Source organism: Aricia agestis, chromosome 22 (genome assembly GCF_905147365.1).
Source record: "Aricia agestis chromosome 22, ilAriAges1.1, whole genome shotgun sequence".
Lineage (NCBI taxonomy): Eukaryota > Metazoa > Arthropoda > Insecta > Lepidoptera > Lycaenidae > Aricia > Aricia agestis.
In genome coordinates, this window is record NC_056427.1 from 3,196,788 (window position 1) to 3,222,050 (window position 25,263).

General features: G+C 36.6%; 2 protein-coding genes across 8 annotated transcripts in view; both read right to left on the minus strand.

Annotated features, from left to right (window-relative positions):
• Positions 1-3,636: 3,636 nt before the first annotated feature.
• Positions 3,637-5,581, minus strand: LOC121738012. The gene is made up of 2 exons (XM_042129809.1): positions 4,315-5,581; positions 3,637-3,843 (listed from the first exon to the last, which is right to left on the minus strand). Exons 1-2 carry the CDS (start codon positions 5,443-5,445, stop codon positions 3,730-3,732), a joined length of 1,245 nt encoding a protein of 414 aa, XP_041985743.1. The 5' UTR covers positions 5,446-5,581; the 3' UTR covers positions 3,637-3,729.
• A 9,704-nt stretch (positions 5,582-15,285) lies between these two features.
• Positions 15,286-25,263, minus strand: part of LOC121737992 (glycerol kinase) — a 39,822-nt gene continuing 29,844 nt past the window's right edge. For 6 of the 7 annotated variants that reach the window (XM_042129782.1, XM_042129779.1, XM_042129783.1 and 3 more), the window contains exons 11-13: positions 25,085-25,209; positions 23,254-23,391; positions 22,242-22,892 (exon numbers count right to left, since the gene is read on the minus strand). In XM_042129782.1, coding sequence (XP_041985716.1) covers positions 22,297-22,892; positions 23,254-23,391; positions 25,085-25,209 — 859 coding nt within the window. In that variant the 3' untranslated portion in view covers positions 22,242-22,296. Of the gene's footprint in view, positions 15,554-22,241; positions 22,893-23,253; positions 23,392-25,084; positions 25,210-25,263 lie in introns of those variants that run through there. The other variant, XM_042129785.1, reaches the window with a different exon arrangement.

Below are 25,263 nucleotides of genomic sequence, written 5' to 3' on the forward strand. Positions count from 1 at the left end.
AATGTCACTTTCAACATCTTTCACAATGCTTAGGTCTGTAAGACTGGATTGCACCAACTAACTTTAACTTTAACCTTAACTATAACCGGAAAAATTGACAGATGTCGTATGAGAATATGGGGTGTTTGGACGCCATATTTAACTTTAACTTTGCAACCCAGTCTTAGAGAGCTAAAAAAAATGCTAATGAATAAGTGTTATAGTTCTTGCAATCTTCTACGAGTGCGCGTAGCCTTTATTTGTAGTTGTAATTGTAATAAGGACATTTTCGTTAGTGTGCGTACCTGACGGAGCAGTCAGTAGCGAGCGAGCCATGTACGCGTGTATAGATATGGTCACTAACACAACTAAGGGCGCCGCGCACTCGTAGATTGCAAGAACTATATTACAGTGTAAAATAATTCTTAGGGCCTGTTTCACCACTTCCTGAATTCCAGATTCTCCATACTTCATCTGTCAAGTTATGTGGTGGATAGCCTATTCCACACTTAACAGAAAGTGGTGAAAGAGGCCCATAGAGTTGTTAATGTACCTGCGAATTGTGATATATATCTTTTATTATTATTATTTTAAGAAATTATACATACAGGGTGCAATTAAACCTACCTGCCAAATTTTTTTTGGGGCTTAGGTATCATTAGGTGAGTCCATTAAAACAATAAAAGTAGGGTGTAAATTTTTTTACAATAACATTTTATCCCAAAAAAATTCGGTGCACAATGGTCACTTCATAAGTTCGTAATAATTACAATTACCGCTCTGTTGCGCGGCGCGCCGAACCAATCGGACGACCGGTTATGCGTAGGGGTAAAGCGGGGGTGACGCGCGGGGTGGGAGGCGGGAGGCCCGCCAGTCGCCGGCGACCGTTTAGTACCACGCACAGACTACTAAGGGATACTACGTCGCGTAGTTGTATAGATAACACGTAGTTATGTCGTTTGCCACTGCCCCCTCGGCCCCCACGCTATAATTTGTGTCTGTTACAATGTACCCTAACGACGATCGAGTGTTATGAAATGTGGAGGTGCTACATTTTGAGTGGTGAAAGCTTACGCGGAACCCAGAGACTGTACGAGCAAAAAAGTCTTCGTAACAGCTGATTGATGATTCTCGAATGCAGCAGCTGTACCCTGAATCTGAATCGCGAAACAATCAAAGACTCGGATTATGGACAGTTCGCACTTCGCAAGTCGCAACACACACGCCTAGCCAGCCTCGAAGACATCCTTCTGCCGAGAAGTGACAAAGTTGTGCTTAACAAACTTTTAAAGTCTTAAAGACAATGTGCAAAACGCGCTAGACTCTGCTTAGAGCAAAACGGATTGCAGTTTGAACTATGTTAAGTGTAGACGAGATGGAAGTAAGTAAATAAGATTTAGAGGTGGGTTGTTTTGATTTTTAATTAGTTGCACTGTGTACATACATAAGTTGATTGAATTTTTTAAATACGCCTAAATGCAAAGGATGTGGTTTAGATTTATTATAAATTTCTAAAGTGCTTATTTTTCGTAATTAAAAAGTTGTAATTTTCCATCCTTTTGATGTGTGTCAATTAATTTTATTGTAAACCTACGAATAATAAAAACTAAGGAAACATAACTCCCATACTTCAACCGTTTTAAATTTGGCTCCTTTTCGAACACTAAAATATGACAATTTTGATTTTCGCCAAGGTCGTATCCCACTTCCCAGGTAACGTATCATAATATTGCGCGCCGGACGACAGTCTGCGCGGTTATTGTCATTGTCAGAGTTATGAAACAAATAATTGTCGAAAGCGGATAGTATTATGCAGTATTCACCAAGCACATCTACTATCACGAAGAAACGAGCACAAAATTATTATTTTAAAATCAAACATTTTCCTGTGATCCTTAAGACATCGATAATAATTATAATATACATATAATAATCATGAGCAAACCTTGTACGACTCGGACGAATCTAAAACTGTCCGAGCACCTAGAGAAGACGTTTTCAGATTACAAAAATCTATGTGCTAAATTATTACAGAATTGAAATTAAAAACTTACGTAAATTTTGTACAGTTTATAACTCACAATTAATATAATATTAACAGTTAGCAGTTTTTTTATTTTTGTTCATTTACAATATTAAAGGAAATAGTTATTTGTTTTTGTCGATCGAACGTAATTTTTCGATTTAAGATTTTGATACGTGGGAGAGCCATGCTTCGGCATGAATGGGCCGGCTCGACTGGAGAAATACCACGTTCTCACAGAAAATCTGCGTGAAACAGCACTTGCGCTGTGTTTCGCCGAGTGAATGAGTTTACAGGAGGACCAATCCCCAACCCTAATCCCTTCCCTACCCTCCCCTATTCCCTTCCCTCCCCTATTACCCTATTCCCTCTTAAAAGGCCGGCAACGCATGTTTTTTATTTGTTTTGTTGTAAAAAAAATCCGTAGCAAGAAATATGAGAATACCCATATCATCTTATAACGCATTTAGTATAATGTCAGCCAGACCCTAAAATTTCTTTTATGATTAAATTGTTACATCTTGCATAACACTGTCCATGGCGACTTTGTAAAAATTTTGTAATTATATTATTTTTTTATTATTGCACTTTTAGAATAACATGTAAATTTAATAAGACAAACACAAAGAGACCAGCTTAATTTTATGCAAATACCCTAGCATCAAACTTAAATAAACCATCTTTTTTGGGTCGACAAAAATACAAGAAATTTAAGCATAATTTTAAACAATTCACTTACAGATGAAAGGTTATTCCTGTATTAAAAGTCGTATCTGTATGACTTCTACACCATTTCGCAGGGCATTTAGGCATTTTAATAACAAAAATATTGTAAAAAGCTACATAAAAAGTAAGTAAACAAACCTATGTAAACAAATTGTAAAATGAGTTTGACAAAATTGTCATGTCAACCTGGTTGAATGTCACTCTAGTATATATACACGAAAAATGTGTACCGAACACATGCATAAATATGTGCATGTATTCGGGTCACATTTTGTAGCCTTTTGGTGCACTTTTTTTGACGGAGTTACTCTTCCTTAGTTTTTATTATTTATTTGTAGTTGTAAACATACCTGTCTACATCCTTTACATTTGACGGTCCTAAGCCCGTCAAAGTATGAAGGGAAAATTCGCAACTTATGATAATAACAAGAATGCAGTGACAGATTAACCCTTAATCAAATTATTAAGCAATTGCCTAGGGCATCATGTCTGAGGGGGCACCAGAAGAGTAAAGGTTCAAAGACCGATTCTAGTTGAGATACGGATAGGGCGGCCCACAGGCATGGATGCTTAGGGCATCAAGTAGTCTTAATCCGTCACTGCAAGAATGTCAATGGAAGGGCGGGGCAGGGCCGGGCCGCGCATGTGTCCATATTTTGTGGTGTTTGGTAGGATAACTTTCGGAGGCTATTTCTCAAAATTTTAGTACTGAGTGATTATAAAAGAAGAAATATGTGTATTTATATTTTTAACAAGGATCAATATATAAAAATTTGGCAGGAAGGTTAAATTGCACCCTGTATTATGGAATAAGATTAATTTCTAATTTACTGTATTTGTTTTATTTCATTTTAAATTGACATGTTATGTATATTTTTTTATAATATTATGTATATATTATACTTAATATTTTTAATTAGGTAATTACTAATTATGTTCTCCAACAAAAATATGTCACCAATTATTCAAATGAGGTTATGCACTACTTGTGTATAAGAAATCTAACTATTAACGGTGTATGTAGTTTTGTCCAATCTTTCTTTGATTTTCAACAACCTTTTGTACATATCTATTTGAGTCTTGCTGTATATCCTTGACGTGTTGATTCCCGCATCCTGCAATACAGATATATTTAGATATAGGGTAAATGTCTAGTGATTGGACAGAGCATACAAAACACAATATTTAATAAGGTTGCTTTAAAAACCACCAATTTTTCTTAAAAAGCATCACTTTAAGTATTGTAAGACATAAAATAAACATAAATGGACTAAAATGTATCTAGAACTGTGGCCCTCAACTTTTTTTTCACGGAATAGAAACATGTTTTTGTCTTAGCGTTGAGGGCCAAATTTTTTTAGGGTCTAAATATGGACTCTTTAAAATTAGCGATTCAAAAAGTGGCATTCTTTTCACAACCACTTTGCACTATTTTGCCAGTGGGGGTGAAATTCAAAATGGTTTAACTGCATGCGGGCCATTGAAAAAAGTCCTGACTCCCGGCAGGCCGTGGTTTAGGGATAGCTGCTCTAGAATGTAGACCATTCATTTAACAGACATAACAAGACATGGTTTCAAATACTTACATTGTAACTAATGTTGATATCGATAGTGAAGAGATCAGACGAAGTCATCACCAATATGAGTGATCCAGATTTACGCTCGCAAACATCAATTTTCATTGGAATTTTATTATCTGGCAATTTAACTAATAAGCTCATGTACTGATATATCTCTGTGTGCTTAGTTTTCTTTTTATCAAATGGTTTATATAAGAATATCTCGCTGTTTCTTGTGCCGATCAAAACAATGTCACCGTAGAAAAATAACGAAGCTATCGGAGGGAAATTTATGTATGTGTGCAAGGCTTTTTCTGTATGCAATATGAATAAATTTCTCGAATATGATATATAATTTTTTTCATTGAAATAATACACATTCTTTAATTGTGGCAGCCATTCCTTTGGACAAGTAACTGGTTTTATAACTATTGTATTATCTTTCAGAATATTCAAAAATTTCTTACACTTTGTAAAAATGCATGTTATCTCGTTATTGTGTTCTATATTCGCTATTTGGTACTCACAATTTACAATCAACATGCTGGATAAATTAGGACTTTGAAGATTGCACTTGTAAATATAATTATTCATGTAGTAATATACATAGTCATTGCTAAGCGCAAAGTTTTCTGCATTAAAGACTGCTTCGTTTGTGTAACTAGTTGATTCTATGGTCCGTTGTATTAAAATCTTACTATTGGACAGCAGAACAACTGTGACTTTGTCATTATTAGCAATTCTTACACAGTTTCGTTCCGGTAGTGTTATTGGAATAATCTTTAATGTTGTAGTATCGAAGAGAACAGTACCAACTAAGTCTCGGACAGGTAAAACTCCATAGCTTACTTCTAAAGTGTTAACATTGAATTTATAAAATTCTTTAAGTCTCTTAACATGCATTATGGAATCGCACCAAAGTTTTAGGTTTCTATATATATAATACCACTTGCAATCGTTTCCGGATTTTCTTTTGGCGATTTGAGAAGAGCATTTGAAATCTTTCATACACATCCTTTCCCACAAGATATCTGTCTGATCTATAAAGTCCTTCCAGCCGCTGCAGACCCTTCTACATTTTCCTAACGTATATCCGTCTGTTGATATTAATATATTTGCAAAAATCTCCCTCGGCAAATCTATAATAGATACACTCATTTTAAATGTCTTCAAAAATTTAATTTCGTGGCAAGCGATTATTGAATAATATTTTAATAAATGCACTAATTAGCGCTGAATTTATATCTAGCATTTAAAACATTTTTACGCATTTATAAAATTTTAAAACCAAGTACAAAAGTAATAAATTAAGTGACTTTTTCCACAACTTTTTCTTTAAAATTTTGACGTATGCTGGTGTCCCGTGTCAACTGTCTAATGCATTGACTTTTTTAAGTGGACTCGGCATAATGGTCTCTAGTCTCTACCACAGACTTAATATATGTTTATGGTCTCTACCAAATCAAAGTGGCCGGTCCGCCATTTTATGTTCCGGTTCTCCGAGGTACATAAACTGTCAAAGTGTCGTATTATAGGGATGTCGAAATTGAAAGAAAATATCGATATATCAATACATCGATATTAGAAAAAATATCAATATCGGTCTCGATATATCGCGAAAAAAATAGGCACTTGAAATGTTCACAAAATACTCAGTTGTATACATACTTTAATAATAATAATAATTGATGGTAACATTAAAATAAACTGTAAACACTTCGTGCGCGAGTACAACTAGTATTTGTCCGATTTTTTGGTAATTTTTGCCCGATATCAATAATGGTAACTTAAATAATAATTAATAAACTTAAAATAAATAAAATAGTTTTATTAAAATTAAGGAGGCTCCTATATAAAAAAAAACATATTTGCCTGAAATAGGCAAATATGGTCTCTATGTAATAATAATAATAATAAATATACTTTATTGTGCACACGTTAAGAAGAAAATTACAACATTTATTAACTAATACAGTGTACTACAATGGCGGCCTTATTACTAATTTGTAATTTCTTCCAGGCAACCACAGGTAAAGGACTGAATATTATTGAATTATTATTATGAGTGTGCAATATTATAGTAGATAAGATGACATTATTTTTAATGATACATACACAAATACATACATACCAACATTAATATAATACACATATAAATAGGTAATAACATAAAAAGTAAGTACAGAAACAAATTTAGAGGTTGGAACTTATAACTAACAATAATAACTTGATGATCAATTTTGAATATTAATTATAATAGCATGAATGTCAATTTATATAGGATGGGTATTATCACTAATAGAAAGAAAATGTTCTTTTACCAGCATCTTAAACCGATAATGTGTAGCCGTCATTCTTATATGGGTTAGTAGTGAATTCCACAGCCTTATTCCCGTAGCAGCAAAAGAAGAGTTATAGTATTTAGTTTGTTGCACAGGCACGTCTAAAAGGCGATTTGAAGCAGAACGTAACTCTTTCTCTGCTTGTCGAAACGAAAAGTTATCCTTTAAATAAGACGGCAGATACGGATCATGTATGATGGAGAACACAAGTGACAGAATGCGAGCATCACGCATGCATGCGAGCGAGAATTGGCAGCCACTTGAGTTTTTTTTTTTTTATGAAATAAGGGGACAAACGAGCAAACGGGTCACCTGATGGAAAGCAACTTCCGTCGCCCATGGATACTCGCAGCTTCAGAAGAGCTGCAGGTGCGTTGCCGGCCTTTTAAGAGGGTAATAGGGGAGGGTAGGGATGGGAAGGGAAGGGAATAGGGGAGTGTAGGGAAGGGAATAGGGTAGGGGATTGGGCCTCCGGTAAACTCACTCACTCGGCGAAACACAGCGCAAGCGCTGTTTCACGCCGGTTTTCTGTGAGAACGTGGTATTTCTCCGGTCGAGCCGGCTCATTCGTGCCGAAGCATGGCTCTCCCACGTATATACGTTTCCTACGGTATTCGGATACATGATCGAACTTCCTAAGGCCGAAAATAAATCTTATGGCAAGATTTTGAAGCCGCTCTAGTTTGTTGAGCTGTTCCTCAGTCAGGTTGACAAAACAAGTATCTGCATAATCGAGAATAGATAAGATCAGAGACTCTGCTATCCTTATTTTGGTCGGTATGGGAAGAACGTAGCGCAGTCGGGAAATGGAGTACCAAGTAGCAAACACTTTTCTGCTAATTTCTTTAATTTGTTGTCCCCAGGACAGGGTTTCGTCAAGGTAAACTCCCAAATACTTTACAGTCTGACTGAAAGGTACAATAGTACCATCAACGACCACCGATGGTGGGCTACCCCTGTCAACTCTAGAAATCAGGCCAGGACTACCAATAACTATCAGCTGTGTCTTGGTTGGATTGATATGAAGACCGTGGCGCATCGCCCAATTGTAAATGACATCAATAGCTCTATTCAAATTATTCAAGGTGGCATATAGGTTATTTAAAGTCGTCTGAGAGTTGATCTGTAAGTCGTCAGCGTAAAGGTGGAAAGATGACAGAATATTTTGAGTGATGTTATTAATAAAAAGTGCAAATAACAGAGGGGATAAGACACCACCTTGCGGAACACCAGTCGAGATAACAGTCCAATCAGAACAAGAGTTGCCCAACTTTACTCTCTGGCGGCGTCCCACAAGATAGCTTCGGAACAAATTAATAACCTATGGTGATAAATTTAGAGACTTCAAGATTCCAATCAATACATCGTGGTCGACAGTATTAAATGCACTGCTAAAGTCGAATAAAGCTAGTACCGTGAGTAACTTTTTATCCATGCCAAGTCGTATATCGTCAGTTACTTTTATTAAAGCAGTAGTGGTACTGTGACCACGTCGGACACCTGACTGAAAAGAGCTTAAAAGATTATTCTGCATTACGTAATTAGTAAGCTGATGACAGACCAATCGTTCAAACGCTTTAGAGAGAAAAGGTAGTATAGAAATTGGACGGTAGTCTGAAACCAGCCTAGGTCTAACAGATTTAGGTAATGGAATTACACTAGCATCCTTCCACGCGCTAGGATAAATTGAAGTAATGACAGCATGGTTAAAAATATCCACAAGTATAGGCACAATGATATCGAGAACGGGGATAATCATTTTTCGACTAATACCATCGTCGCCGATAGCATTAGAAGATATGGATGCAACATATTTTTTGACATCATCCTCATTGAATTTATTAAGAACAAATGAAGGAAAGTCGTGCGTGGGAAAATTTTCTAGACTGTCAATAGTTTGAGACTTTAGTTGCGAGCTAAGTAAAGTTAAGGGAGCTGCAAAGTGACAGTTAAGGGTATCTGGGTCTAATATGTTGGTATTATTATCCGCACTTTTGCCGACTCCTAGGGATCTCAGGAATTTCCATACTTGACCGGGCTCCCCATTTTCCACAGACAAATGAATGTAACGCCGCTGAGCGTCCCTACACATTCTGTTACAGCGATTTCTTATTTGGATATACTTCTCTCGGTGGTCCCTACTGTTGGAGTTTTTGTATTTAGTTTTCGCAGAATGCTTTTGCTTAGTTAGTAGTTTAATGTCCTCAGTAAGCCATGGCGCTGGAGAATGTTTTAATTGAACTGGTCTAATTGGGGCATGTCTGTCATAAAGGCTACTAAGAAGCGAGTTAAAAGTATTTAATTTATTATCAACATGATCAGCCTGAAGGACCAAGGACCAATCAATGTTTTTAGCGTCATTCCTCAAATTCTCAATATTTAGAGCTGCAAAATTCCGCTGCATTAAAACTTTCCTCTTTACTTGTGTTGTCTCTATGTACTATACATAGAGACAAAATAGGCAAAAATGTTTTTTTTTTAATATAATATAAAAAAATCATTTTTGATATCAATATAATATATAATATAACAGGACGCTCACTTATAACATGTTAGTTTATCGATGTCCTCGACAAATATCAACCGAGTGTCCCATCACTATAGACCGCCATGTTTAGTTCTTGGCAATATGGCGCCGGCCACACTTTTTTGTAGTTATGTCGCCTCCATCTGTTTCCTTATTCATTGGTCTAATGTCATGTTTTTCTTTTTCTATTTCATAGTCACATCCGCTTTATAACCATTGCCAGGAGTTTTGCCGGGAATGTAAAAGAGTGAATGTTGTGTTTTTGACTTTTGTATCATTTTCATAAAATTGTGATAAGCTTATCAAGAAAGTCATGACAGGCGGGAAAATTTTCTAAACGTAGGTAATCACGCTTAAAAGGTGTATTTTTTTCTTTGTATTTTCACAGAGAACGCATAGTACATTTTAAATATTGTCACCTTGCACATTTTTATCTCGAATTAATAAAGTTCTCATATTTTTTATTTCATTTAAAAATTCTCCCGCGACGACCTCTGTGGCTCAGTGGTGAGCGCGTTGGTAGCTCAAGCCGGGGGTCGCGGGTTCGAATCCCGCCGACGGAACAAAAAGTTTTCAATGTTCCCGGGTCTGGGTGTGTATTAAATATGTGTATGATATAATAAAATCTTAAATATATGTATAGTATAAAAGTATTAAATATATTTCCGTTGTCTGGTACCTGGAACACAAGTCCTTTAGGTACTTAGCACGGGGCCAGACTGACGTGGTGTGAATCGTCCATAGATAAAAAAAAAGTCTTGACTTTCTTGACAGACTATAACTGGGTTTTTAATGTATAATATTGGTGGAATATTAACCATTAGACTGATGTTCGTTATCGTGCACAAGTGTAGGAAAGTGATGCAATATCCAAAAATGTGCTATTTTGTGTTCCCTCCAAAACTCCATCGAAAGTTTCAGTAAGGCGTCTACCACTTTATTGAATCAACCGACTTGACTGTATTGACTTTTACTTAAGACTTTGGACCTGACGATATAGAAAAACGATGCTGAAAATTGTATACTAGAATATTGTTTTCCCGCCATAATATACTCGAGTCTCGACACTGGCCATGGTCATATAGCCGAAGTGCCATAATAAGAAAAAAACAATTGCCAGTGTCAACATGGCGGGAAAACAATTTTTATTCTTGTCAACACTCAACGATTCAGTAAAGTTTGCTGAAACCATAGGGATTAGGTACCTACTGTGGCTGAAACTTTCGATGCGAGTTTTGGAGGAAGAAACAAAACAACGAAAATTGTATCTGCCGATCCACACTCGCGCGCGACAGCGCGCCACGGATCGCGCATACTGCCAAATTTACTGATCTACACTTACGGCCATTCCCAATATTTGATCTTTCACTGGTTTTGTCCTACTAAAGATAGGAAAAACTCACATTAGACATTAGAGAGTTATATAGAGACATATATTTTATGTCAATTGTGAGCTATTCCTATCTCTAGTAGGGCAAAACCAGAGATAGATCAAATATTGGGAACGGCCGTTAGTGGTTAATATAACGTATAGATGATAAAAATAGCGCGCTAGTTCTTCGCAACGAATAGCCTGCGCTATAAATCTATGCTTATGACGCTACGTTATAACGTACCGCGCGGTCACTGACCTAGCGCGGCGCCGCCCGCGCTGCCGATCGCGCGCGGTTTCGTTCCATCGTTGTCGTGTCGTTTCGTTGTCAAATCGGGTGAATTCGGCTGTCATTACATTTGCTGTATTGCGTTGCGTGTTAAAATACAATTTAAAAGTTAAAACCATTTTAGGAAAAAAAAAATATAATACGGATCTTTCGTTCACTTTGCCCAAAACTCCAAAAGTTCATTTTCATCAAAGTTCCTTAAAATAAGGGGGCTTAAAATAAGCACATGGGTTTCTATGTTTTCTTTTTTTGTCAAAGAGCTTTAATCAAAAACAGGAGAAATAAAATTATTTTATTTATTTTGTTAAAAATCCATTTAATAGCAACATGTTGATAGATAATAAATAGTTAACCCAACAAAATACAATAATATAGGTACTTGCTGAAAAAATATGATTTCAGCGAAGGCTGACTGGGCTGAGGGCTGAGGCACACCTTACGTTTTAATGACGATTAAAATTTAAACCTTCCGTATTTGTTTCATTTTTCAACTATGCATGCGCGGCTTTTTTCGCAGTTTATGTGTTTTAGAAAATGACACTCACACTGAAGTTGACAGTCAGCTGCCAAATTGCGAAAAAAGCCGCGCATGCGTGAAACGAACACGGCTACAGCTCACTGACCTCCGATAGTCCAAACATTTTTTTAACTTTGCGCATGCGCAATGTGGATTGAAAAACGAAACGAACACGACTTTGGAGATTCTGTCAAACTCTTCTTCAATAGAAGAGTTTGACAGAATCTCCATTAATGACAATAATTATAATAAACGTCTTACTGCGTACTCAGTGATATTTTATATGCTAAACCTTCAATTTAATGAAGAGTTTGACAGAATATAATGTATGGGACTGTCAAAATTTTAAACCAATTAAGTACATTTATGATTTAAGTAATTAATGTTTTTACTCTGAAGTGCGGCAGTCTATGGCCCGTATAAATAGTCAGTACTTAAGATGCGACCCGGTCTCAAGACGCCGTTCGGCTCTGTGATTGGTCCAAATTTTGACAGCCAACCAGAATCACAGAGCCTGAACCGTGTCTTGAGACCGAGATGCATCTTGAGTACTGACTATTTATTTTATACGGGCCTTAATATTCGTATCTGAGTACCTTACGGCAAGTTTTTTTTTTTACCAAAGTCAACTTTTTGTAAATAAAAACATAATTCAACGTGACATTGAAATTATTTAAAGCTTTGAGTAGGTAACAAAAAATCCCTAGGAACCATAATATCCTATTATAAAGTATAGTAAAAAATACAAAAACACAATAAAAAAAATACAAAAACTCACCATTAAACTAGGAATGTCAAAGAATATTCTTAAAAGTATGGATTTATATTATAATTTAAATCAAATAACGCCCGCAAAGTCTCCGTTGCGCTAAGTATTGCGCGATAACCGTACATATTTTTGGGATAAAAAGTATCCTATGTCCTTTCCCGGGACTAGCCAGTATACTAGATTTTATTTCGGAACTTACCTTGTCATCTTGAGCTGCCACAAAGCTCTTTAGTTCTTACGAATAATAAATATATTTTTATTATTCGTAGGCTATAAGCATCCATATAAAGCGCGAAAAGGCTTTAAATAAAAGTGGGCGGGGGCGCTGCTGGTAAAGGAGAACTGTAAAAATTGCGTTTTTGTATGATGTCATTATTGGCAGCGTTAGTTCCTTTTTTCGCCACGTTCACTTAAAGCCTTGCCGAGCTCTATGTAACTGTGAAAATGTGTCAGTTTGTCTGTCCGCCTGTCTGTCAGTTACCTCTTCACGCTCAAACCACCGAACTGATTTTGATGTTTGGTATGGAGGTACTTTGAGAAAGGGTTTAGGTATATAAGATACTATGGGATACTTTTCTTAAACCCATTTTGGCGGAGTTGCGGGCATCAGCTAATAATATTAGATAATAATTTCCAATACATTAATCCACTTATCAATAAAAATATTTACAATTCAGTAAGCCTAATTTTGTGCATTACACGGAATTTTACCGTCCGGCGTTCATAACTTTCGTCTTTCACGTTTGCCATATACTTAAATAAGGTAGGAAATCGAGATGCCGCGCCGCGTCGGATGGTAAAATTCCGTGTAGTGCACAAACGCCCCAATATATACAATAATTGTCTTTATATGACTTAGCCCGGCCGTACATTGTCCGAAATTTCTGATACGAAACAGTTGAACGTCGGCGCTGTCTCTTACATTTTGTACTGAGCCGAGTGAGCTCGAGCTCGCCGGAAGGATATTTCGGATAGTGTGCGGGGTGGCGGCCCGGCGAAATTCAACTGTTTCTGAACAGAATTCGGACAATGTGCGGCCGGGCTAAGACGGAAACTCCTTTTCGCCATTTGACATAGACTTAATTCCAAAATGACTAGTTTTTTCTTTTATAAATTAAGGGGGAAAACGAGCCAGCAAATACCGTCGCCCATGGACACTCGCCACATTAGAAGAGCTGCAGATGAGTTGCCGACCTTATTGATAATACGCACTCTTCTTGAAAATACTGCTGGTGACAGTTCGTTCCAGAGTTTTACAGTGCGCGGCAGAAAGTTACGCGAGAAACGCACGGTGGAAGACTGCCACTCATCAAGGTGATGAGGATGGTATGTATATTTGTATAGTTACGAGTTACAACGGGACTCGGGAGCGCATTTGGCCACTAGAGGCGCTAGCAGAATAGACTTTAGTATAAATTGTATATTGTATTAACTTCTCTTGTGGAACCAGTAGGCTCCATACGCTTTTCTTGTACCATGATAATCAATTATTTATATCTATATAATTGTTTTTTATAATATCTTTGTAAATATTCATTGATTTGATTCAAATAATTATAAACAGAAGTGACATAATAATTATCTATCGCATAATATTAATGTACCGTATTTTACAAAAAAGTCTAAAGAGCCCTCTACACGTGGGTTGATGGACAACCACGATTGCGCAGCTGCCTAAGCACAGTCGATTATTGTCAATCCTAGTTGAATATGTCTCTACCATAATCTGTATTCCAGCCGTAGGTATTCTACCATACCTGAAGGCCTAAGCAGTTGAAGTGAATTAATAAAAATCTCAAAATGGTAATTTTCTTGCATAAATGTAGGCTCTGGGACCGGAGAAATGATTTGTAATCCAAAAATGTGGATTTTATATATCGCCAGCGGCCAGACGCCATCGTCTGGTCAAAGGTAAGTTACAAGGTTTGTTCAAATTGTAAGGGAAAACATGAGTACTAGTTAATTGCACTCACGCACTTATGTTATAATACCCACTTCACACGATTTCAAATATGGACGCCATAATCACTTGTATAATTTGTCCATGATCGAACGTGTAGAGGGCGCTGAACAATATTTTTCCTATGCTAATTTGAATTTAGCAAACGTTCATAATTTGGATAGAATTTTAAATGCATATCTAACGCCTCTAGTACACCGACTGCGAAACGCGAAATATCTGCGAAACAGAAATAGAGCGAGATGCCATATAAGTCATATAACGCATTGCCATGTGGAGAGTGAGTGAGAAATCGGTTCGCCGCTGTTTCGCAATTCGCAGCCTCGGTCTACTATTAGCCCCGGCGCGCACTAGCGGCCAAGCTGCGGCGGCCATCGAGATAGATACGTTAGTATGAAACCGCCATAGACCACGCGCACCTGGCCGCACGCTGTCAAGCGGCCACACCATACTTTCGCTGGCCGCCGCGACCTGGCCGCTAGTGCGCGCCCGGGCTTATAGAGGCGTAAATGTAAAACATCTTCAGGTAACTTAGAAGCCATGACATGTCGAAAAAGGATAGATAATATGTACTTTTCTTTCACTCTTTTAGGTATGTCTTATTTTTGTCATATTTATTATTATACATATTGCATATATTTAATATATCTTTGCTTTAATAGTTAATAATAATAATTAATGCATTATGATTCAAATGTAAGTGTGCCAAATACAAGATAAAAGGCAATTTTCTGAAAGTTTAAAGGGGTATGAAGATTTTGGCCGACCTACTGTCCGCCATTGTGTTTTTCTGCGTTCACGAATATTTTTTTCAAAAATGGATAGCTAACATCAATACAGACAAAAAATAATCTTGGACGAAACCGCGTAAAGAGTCACATTTCGAAGATATGAACTGCCAAAGTTGCAATATCTTAAATTGGTAAAACTTTGGCAGCTCACATCTTACTTACTGTCCGCAATTGCGAAAAAACACAATTGCGGACAGTAGGTCGGCCAAAATCTTCATACCCCTTTTAAATATATGTACATTGGAGTATAAAAGTATTTAATAATATATTTCCGTTGTCTGGTACCTGCAACACAAGTCCTTCAGGTACTTAGCACGAGGCCAGACTGACGTGGTGTGAAGCGTCCATATAATAGGTTATATTTATTTAAAAAAATGTGAAAGTTATACATACTTAGCATAAAAATATTATAAAAAATCTATATTACAAAATGGCACTATTAAATGCAATAATTATGCGTATAGTTCGACTGTTTAGTTTTGATACTTGAAATTAATGATAGTTCCTTTGCGGTTTTCTTCAAAACGATTTTACCTAAAAATAATCCTGAAGAAGTTTTACTTTTACCATCCCTGTTTTTATAGATTTTTGCTTAAACTAATCAACTATTTTTATAAAATGTCGACGCGACTAACATGGCAAAGCTGCCCATTATGTACAAAGTTGCAGGAATTGATGACAGCAGTTTGTATCTTTCCTCTGTAATAGAAAGGGTTAAGATATAGAATAATCAAAATGAAATAAAAAAACTTTATGGCTGGCCGCATATTTTCGTATTCGTTTTCCGTATTCGGAATTCCGAATGCATGTATTCAATAGAAAATATTAGCTGGCGCAAACTCCCTTTTTTCCGAACGGAACGAATTCCGCACATACAATTCAAGTGCAAGCCGGCGCGTTTACGCGTAAAAAAAACAAACGTTTGTCTCAAGGAATTCCAAATCGTAACTCCACATAAGGAAATCAAATACAGAAAACGTGTGTATGCGGCCAGATAAGTAGCATCCCACAGCTAAAGATGATGTTGTAAAAATTCTGGGTAGCATTTCAAACAGAAAAAAAATATCAAAATAGGTTCATCCTCGTGGGAGTTTTATGGCAAACAAACACACACACAGACATGTGAAATTGATTATTCTTGGGATAGCATCGGTTTGCATCAGTAGCTAATAAAATAGCAAGAACATAGCTAAATTACTATTTTTGAGCCCAGACTAAAAAATATGTTTTTTAAATAAAATAAAAATATTTAAAACACTTTGATTGATTTGGAGTTAAATAAGCTTGTCACATGTCGTTATTCAAATATTGAAAATGTTGTTAACATTTAGTAACATGTAAGTACATACCATGCAGAAAAAATATTATAAAGAATATGGCGAGTGGCAACAAAAATCTATATACAGAAGGTTCATGCAATAGAAATTAAAGACATTTAATAGATAAATAATACTTTTATTTCAGCAGTCTTCAACATTTAAGTAACAAACAAGTAATAGTAACTAAACAATATTACATTAATACATTAAAGTAATACAAAATTAAATTTACTAGGATATCGGGATGTGAATATATTCTAATGATAATCGTATCTTTGTATTTTAAAATCTAATTTTAATTTTGTATTTTATGTCACTAAAACGATGCTAATTTTTAATAATACACTTAAAGCAGATTGAAAAACAGGCGCCAAACAAATGATATTGAAAATGTGACAAACTTATCTAACCTTTCAACATACAAGCATAAGGATGTTTTGTCAGAAGATTTTCTGTACATTCTCCTTACTAATTAAAATATTTATACAGTGAAAAAAAAGTAAGTATCAAGAATTCAAGAATAGCTGTTTTGGCTACATGACAACGATTTACAAAAAAAAATAGGAAATATAATTAAGGTATTCTTGAGTATTGGAAAACGCATATGACAAAATCTTTGACCTTTAAAATTGCATAAATATTCACATTAGTAGGAAGAGTATTATGTATATATTTAACAATCACAAAATCGAAAACGAAAATTTACGATTATCATTAAATATATTTGGGAAATTTCGTAAATCCCGTTAAAGAATTTTGACGAAAAACTGCAACCGAATGGTCATTACGAAAAGTTCTAAAGAGTCAACATTGAATTAGTCAGTCACTTAAAGATTAACATGTCAAGTCAGTCACATAGTTGGTCGGTTTTAATTAAGTAATAGTCTTCATAAACCAAATTAACGTATACAAATATAATTCATCAAACATAAATTATTGTGCATATTCCAATACTTAATAATTTATTTTTATCCTTGCACTTTTTTATGAAAGGAAATAAAATTGACTTAAAGTCTTATCAGACAAAAGAAATACTTACAACTAAAGGTAACAAAAAAATACAATTATATTAAATTAAAATTTTTACTATACGGCATACGCTTACGGTACTTTACTATGCCTGTCTTTGTGTGTCAAATGACTTTTCCATAAGGACTAGCATAAGCACGGAGTAAATAATTTTGATTATACGAGAGTTGAAGTTTCAATTTAAAATCTTCAATAATATTGTGTCAAATTATTCTTGTAAATACATATTATTTAAAGAAAAAAAAATACAAGTATCAAAAATACCTGTTTACGCTACATGACAGAACGATATACAAAATAAATTGATTTAAAGATAATTCCTTCATTGTTCCGAATTTTTAATAATTATAATATAATCAACAAAAAAAAAGGATTGAGCAAACAAATTAAAATATAAGGGAAATAATAAAATTAACTTAACAAATAAAACTATACAATATGTAAATATATTAACATAATATTATATTAGGGCTAATTAGATAGATTTGTTGTTCCTTTTAACCGACTTGTAAAAAGGAGGAGGTCTTTCTTAAAATGGAAAGGGAAAAAACGGCCAAGTGCGATTTTGAATCGCGCACAAGGGGTTCCGTACCGTTAAACTGCGGAACTACAAGATAGGGAATTTACATTATTAATTACGTACAATTATAAAGTCGGTTTAATCTTTTTAAAATACTATTACTTATTAGGGTTTCGATACCTAAAGGGTAAAAACGGGACCCTATTACTAAGACTTCGCTGTCCGTCCATCTTTGTGTCTCCTGGCTGTATCTCAAGAACCGTTATAGCTAGCTTCCAAAAATTTGTATTTATGTAAAGCCGCTATAAGAACAAATATAAAAACAAAATGAAGTTAATATTTAAGGAGGGCTCCCAACAACAAACGTGATTTTTTGGATACTTTTTGTATAATGGCAACACGTAGGCACTTGAATATTCACAAAATCCTTAATTATAATATTTGTACTTTCATATTTAATGATAAATTTGAAATGAAATACATTTTTAAGGAGATCTCCCATACAAGCAACACAATTTTTTGCCTACTTTTGCTGTATAACGGTACGATATTAATTTGTACTTTCATATTTAATGATAAATTTGAAATGAAATACATTTTTAAGGAGATCTCCCATACAAGCAACACAATTTTTTGCCTACTTTTGCTGTATAACGGTACGGAACCCTTAGTGCGCGAGTCCGACTCGCACTTGGCCGATTATTTATATTAATACAGCATGACTGGTGATACATGATCAATAGTTAAGGAGAGTACTCGGTACTCGATTCTCATTATAATTAATGTAATAAAATTAGGTACTTAACTTTTGACCAAATTTCCCTTTTAATAAATGAATCATGGACACTTAGTAAATTACTATGCGGCCGGCGCGGTGTCCATGCGTTGGGTAAATAATTATTTAACTTTAAGCTACATTTACTCAGTGTTCAATTGATATTATTTTTTATATTTTTTTTTCAGCTAATAATAGCCAAATCTCAAGTCCTCGAGTAGTGAACATGTATCACCACTCACCAGTCATGTTGTATACAATGTGTTATAATCTGCTTAATATTCCATGTTCCAATCTTGGAAGGCGCGCTATAGCTCGGTCGTTATGGGATTCTGATAATAAAGAAAATAATTTTAAATCTCTCTACCAAAACCCGATTTTTTTCTATAGCTAGTATCCATAACCAGAAAGCCCTATCTTTATGTGTTAATAAAAGCTGATTATAGTTATCTTTCAAAGCCAATAGAAAGGAATAAGCAGCTGAAATATTGAAACGAATTCCTTATCGCGCGTTGCGAAAGGGGGCTAGACGGAAAAAGTTGTAACGACACGACACTTTTTGCCATAGACATAGGATCAAGATAGATACCGCATATGTATTTACTTCGCGAGACATGTCATGCAAGTCAGTTATGATTTTTTTTAATAACTTCGTTTCATCCGGCTGTCCCTTGACACCTCTCAAGTTTTTATATTTTTATTGCAAGCTAGATGACTCGGTAAGCTTCCTATGAGTTCCCTCTTAACCTTTCTTGGACTTTCATGAATATTTCAAGATTAAAATTAGCCAAATTAGTTCTGCTATTCTCGAGTTTTAGCGAGACTAAGAAAAACTAAAATTCATTTATATTGTTACGGACACACAGAGCCATTGGTTGACGCTAGTCAACCAATGGAACCACTCGGGGAACAAAGACAACATGAAACCTAGGGTTGCCAACTCTCGAAAGGGCCAACCCGGGAGAATTGTACCCGGGTCTCAGGACGAATTCTCTCTTGCAATTTCGTAAAGAAGTCATTAGTAAGCCCAGAATTAATATATAAACATATAATATGATTGTCCAATCCAACTTCATCTTACAATTTTTCACTAAGTCACTTATTATGCAATAATTATTAGTTTTTGAAAAACCGGAGAAATTATTGTTCTCCGGGTAACGTATTACCGGAGTCTCCCGGGCAATCCAGGAGGGTTGGGAACCCTAAATTTGAAACCCCTACTGATGGTGTTAGACTTCCAAAAACATTCAAGTCATGTTTACGCGGGTCGGGTTACTCGGGTACGTTCTCGAAAGGAACACTCTGGAACAGTCTGAGACTCGCCTCGGCCCATAATATAAATAACCGCAGGGAGGCGAGCCAGTTAATCAGTTCAGTTTGAGCTTCGAGGCGATTTGGAATTGAAAATAAGTGATCAAGTGAAACCTACGACTTGGCTACGACCTAGGACATCGTGAGTGCTTAGTGTTTGAACATAGTGCTTTGTGTTAGACCTAGGGCTAGTGATTAAAGTCTACAAAAGAGTCATCATGTCTTTCTCTCCAAATCCTTCGAACCCTAGCACGTAACAATATTAATGATATTATTATGTATGAAACTATTAACGTCAAATTAAAAATATCCATGAAGATAACATTTAAAATGTTCTTAAAACAATATGTTGTCTAAAATATTGAAACAGGCTAATTATACACACACTGGCAAAATTAGCGGAACATTGGTAAAAAGGGCCAAAACTTGAACTCAAGTGGGCCGGGCTGTCTGAAAGCCTTTTTTATAGCTTCTAAGCTCATTCAAGAAATAAAATATTGAACAAAACTGGCAAGTTGACAGGTTTTTATAGCAATTATGCCCTAATAAGTGTTTTTCGATTATTGACGTTGTAAGTGTTCCTGATAAGAATGGCGTTTTAGCGGGGTGCAAGGTATGCTCAGCTCATTTGATTGTTTGGTTTTTGGAAGAACACATTGCTTAGATACAAAATTAGTGATTTCCCAGCATCTGCGACAGCTAGAGCTGTAACCACGATAGAGAAAGGTCACACCTACCATTCGGTCAGTCAGGCCAGGTGTGTCGGCTTCCGTGGTTCATCGTAACTTTCAACGCTTCAGAGAGACTGGATCTTATGTTCGGAGACGAGAACAAGGCAGATATCGGGTGACAATGGTTCAGGATGACCATTTTGTAAGGAAACAAAACTTAAGAAATCGACCTCAAACTGCTATGCAGACACGAAACCTGTCGGAACAGGTCCAAGATGAACGTGTAAGTGATTGTATAGTAAGAAGAAGACTCAAAGAAGTTAAATTAAACTCAAAAGTGCCAGCAAGGGCACCAAAACTTGAGACAGGACACCGAAGAGCCAGGCTAAGATTTGCGCGTGAACATCAAAATTAGACAAGTGAGTGAAATCTTGTGCTGTACAGTGATGGGAGCAAATTCTGTGTACATTGTATTGACAGGCGATAAAGAATGTGGATAAATTATAAGGAAAGCTACAGGCCATCAAACTTACCGGAAACAGTGGCCTATGATGCAGGCTTCGTAATGGTTTGGAGTTGCATATGATTTGGAGCCCGCATGGAGCTGATGATTATAGATGATGGTACTTTGACAGTACAGAACTATAGCACCGACATCCTGGAACTGCATGGTGTGCCTTTTACACAGTTTTAGGTAGTAATTTCAATTTTATGTGCGTCCATAGAGTAAGAAAATCGGGCATTATTACCTAAACGATGCTGGCGTAGCCCAGGTGGAGAGGCCAGCGTGGCCTACGGATGTGGATCCGATTGAAGACGTGTGGCACATCAATGGGTGAACGGTACGAGTTAAAACTCCAGCTCCAAAATGTGTCCAGGAGCTCGAGTTGGCGCTACTGGAGGAGTAGGAGAATATCCCACAGGAAATGATTGACAATTAAAATGCAAGCATGGAATGGCGTATCCAGGCCCTCTTGAGATCCATAGAAGGCATTACACCAGCATTACACGCTTTTAAAATGGCAAAAAATGGAGAATTTATCTTAAAAACTTACTACTGAAATTTCAAAGATTTTCTTAATTTTTTTATTTTTGCTGATTTTTTTCTGTTTTTCACGTTTTTATGCCCTAAATTTATATAAAATTTATTTTTTAATAATCAATTAGTAAATAAATAAATAAATATATAAAAATCAGTGAACAATTTAAAAAAAAAATGAAAATTTTGTTATGTTCCTCTAATTTTGCCGGTGTGTTTATAAAAAAGCTGCTTAATAATATAAAGATGTTTCTGTCTTCGTTTGATGCATTAAAAGTGTCACTTGACAAGAAAGGACAAGGAATAACTAAAATGATGAAATTAATCGTCGAATATCTCGCGGTAACATGCATTTTAAATTCGATTTGATAAGTACAATTTAAGGGGGAAAAACGCCTAATTTTTTTAATAAATATCTTTGGCTAGCGCGATTTCAAATAATAATTTCGAAATATTTTAAATTTCACTATCAGTACCAAACCAGTCATAGTAAGGGTCAATTCAGACAACAATGCGATGCATAGATGCATTACTAAACTTGTATTAAATTGACAGACTTTTTCTTTTGGCGTAAGCCTCCCCATTTAGGAGTTGCCAGCGTCAGAGTTAAGGCGAAAGATGTGAACAGTTATTTAAACGTAAACTGATTGCCATGCACTGCCGTGCATTGACAGACTTGCATGACGTCTCACGCAATCGAAGTCTGTCAAATCCATACAAATTTAGAAATGCATCTACGGGTCGCATTGCGGTCTGAATTGACCCTTAAACTACAAGTCTACTTCAAATTGTGCGTGATCTTGTTGGTTATACTCCTAAATATAGATGGTAACCGGTGCAGAGGGAATCTCTTTTTCAAACTAACGCCTATACCAACAACTGGACCGGTAGGTACTATACTTTTCTCTAACACAATAGGATGGTCCTCCTCATCGAATATTATCTCTGGATCGTTCTCTATAATATCCTCTATGGTTTGCCAGTCCGTGTGTAATTTCTTTCTTTTCTCACAACACTGACAAACACCGTAATCGCACTCTTTCTTACTCATATAATAGTCCGCGTCGTCTAAAATCGTATGCTCGTCTTTGGGCGACTTGAGCGGGACGAATATGGAGAATTTTCGCGCTGAATACTGCATTAGCTCCTCTATAAACACGTCATCTGTCACTTTCGCATCTGTCAGTTTGACGTCTGTCATCCTGTCTATGGTCGCGTCGTCTATGGAATGTTGTCTACTGTCGGGAGGGGATACGTCGGAGTGGGATAGACTGTGTCGTTTCTGACCTGTCATAGCCAGGGATTTCTTGGTGGTGGCCCAACCGAGGGATCTCTGGACCGCCATCTTCCATTTCGTGTATCTGGCGTTGCGATCTGTAATGGAAAATGGGGACAAATGTTAGAGATTATTTCGTCTAAGAAACTTAAGGCTAGTGTAGCCGGGAAAAGACTATCTGGCTCTTGTTTGAACATTCATTTATTTATATAAAAAAGGGGGCAAACGAGCAAACGGGTCACCTGATGGAAAGCAACTGCCGTCGCCCATGGACACTCGCAACATCGTTGTAGGTGCGTTGCCGGCCTTTTAAGAGGGTATACGCTCTCTTCTTGATGGTTTAGTTAGTCGTAGTGGTCCGTAAATGTCCCACAGTTACTATAATGAGTAAAAGACCGACGGCCGCCCCCAGCACCGACATGTCCCCCGGCGGGCTACTACAGTCCCCCAGCTACTGACCGTCGACGGTGGTGGTGGGCAGCAGCGGGTCGGCGTCGGCCGCGCGCGCCGCCCACTGCTCCAGGTCCCAGGCGCCGACCGCCGCGCCCGCCGCCACAGCCGCCCCCAGCGCCGACATGTCCCACGAACGCGCTATTACTGTGGGGAAAACGAGGAAACGGTCATTAAAAAAAATAAAAATAAAATGAGACGTCGTTTTCACGTACACGCATGCTCGTACACACACGCAAATACGCACGCACGTATGCAGACACGCACGGGTGCACGTACACACGCACGTACGCAGATACCCACGCGTGAAAACACACGCACGCACACATGCATTCAGGCACGCACGCACGCACGTGCACGCGTACGCAGGCACGCACGTACGCACGAACGGACGCACTCACTTATGCACGCACTTACAGACGTCAAACTTATAACACTTCTTTATTTTCGTCGAGGGTTAAAAATATACAGCCTTTTTTTCATTTTTTGGCAATGGGCATTGTCCAAAAAAAATCACATGTCCTTTTTTTTTTTCGTTAAAATAGGGTATTTTAATAATATAAATTAAATAATTTTGAAATTCATTGGCTAGTTTTCTCTCAATAAATTTTTAAAGTTTCGCTCTGACGTCATCATCGGCGGACAATTGACCTCTGAATTTCCTTTCAATCTTATTTATAATGGCTGGTTCGTCAAATGCAAGTTCTCATTATGTGAAAGCTGATACGAGAAGCTTATCAAAAGTTCGAAACGTGATGTTGGTCGAATTTATTGCTAACTTAACGCCATTGCCACCACGTTAAACATATTTGTTCAAAAATATAAGTAACTAATGGGTATTTTTTTTTCGTTTATATACAGAAAAACGATCACTGACCTTATTCCTCGAAATGTTTTTGTAATGAGCAAAATTAAAAAAAAATGGACAATCCCCATTTAACTTTATTGGCAATGTAACGTGATTTTATGTAATTCTTAAAATGCCATTTCGATTTTTTTATGGATAACTATACTCCACTCGGGCTAACTTGTCGCTAGCGGTCATTTGACTCCCTGTCAAAAACTTGTCATTTCCCATATAAACCGCGATTGACAATGAAGTGTCAGATATTGTTTATCGTGGTTTTATATGGAAAATGACAAGTTTATGACAGGGAGTCAATGACCGCTAGCGGCAAGTTAACCCGAGTGGAGTACCTATAGAGTTTTTTATTCTTCTTTCAATTTGTTTTATTCTTTTGTGTTTTATGTGGTTGTGTAGTGTCCGAAAATCAAGTTATTATTACACTTAAAACCGTACATTTTCCGCAAAAAAAATAGCCTTCACGTGGTCTATTCTTTATGTGTGCCAAATAACATAAAAATTGCTCCAGTAGTTCTTTCACATAATTTTCCCCGTTTTTTCACATTTTCCTCTGTTTCTTCGCTCTAATTGATCTTAGCTTAATAATATAAAGCCTTCCTCGATAAATGGGCTATCTAACACTGAAATATTTCTTCAAATCGGACCAGTAGTTCCTGAGATTTGCGCATTCAAACAAACAACTCTTCAGCTTTATAATATTAGTATAGATTTTTGTGAGAGATACTCACACGCCATGTACTGGCGCCGTTGTAGTACATACTACGATGGATAGATGGCGCTGTATATGAAAAGTTATTTTCCCTGTTTTTCTCTTGAAATATTTTCTGATTTTTTTTCTGTAGACCTCACGGAGCCCGAGGCCTTTCCAACGAATGCGAAACCGTGGAAATCGGTTCGTGCGTTCTGGAGTTATAGCGTCAGGAAGGAAAACACGACTTATTTTTATATATTAGAAGAAGAAGATATTATACTTACAAACTGGCATCCCTATAAGATCTGCTTGTAATTGCATCAGTAGCCTGTTGGATATCATCCGGCCGTCTACATGGAGGTTGGAGAGCGGCATACCGCAGTCCTTGTCCATGGCTTCTAATATGTCACTGAAAAAAAATTCGTCTTTCAGTACCGCTTCTTTCACAGTGAACTCTCTACAA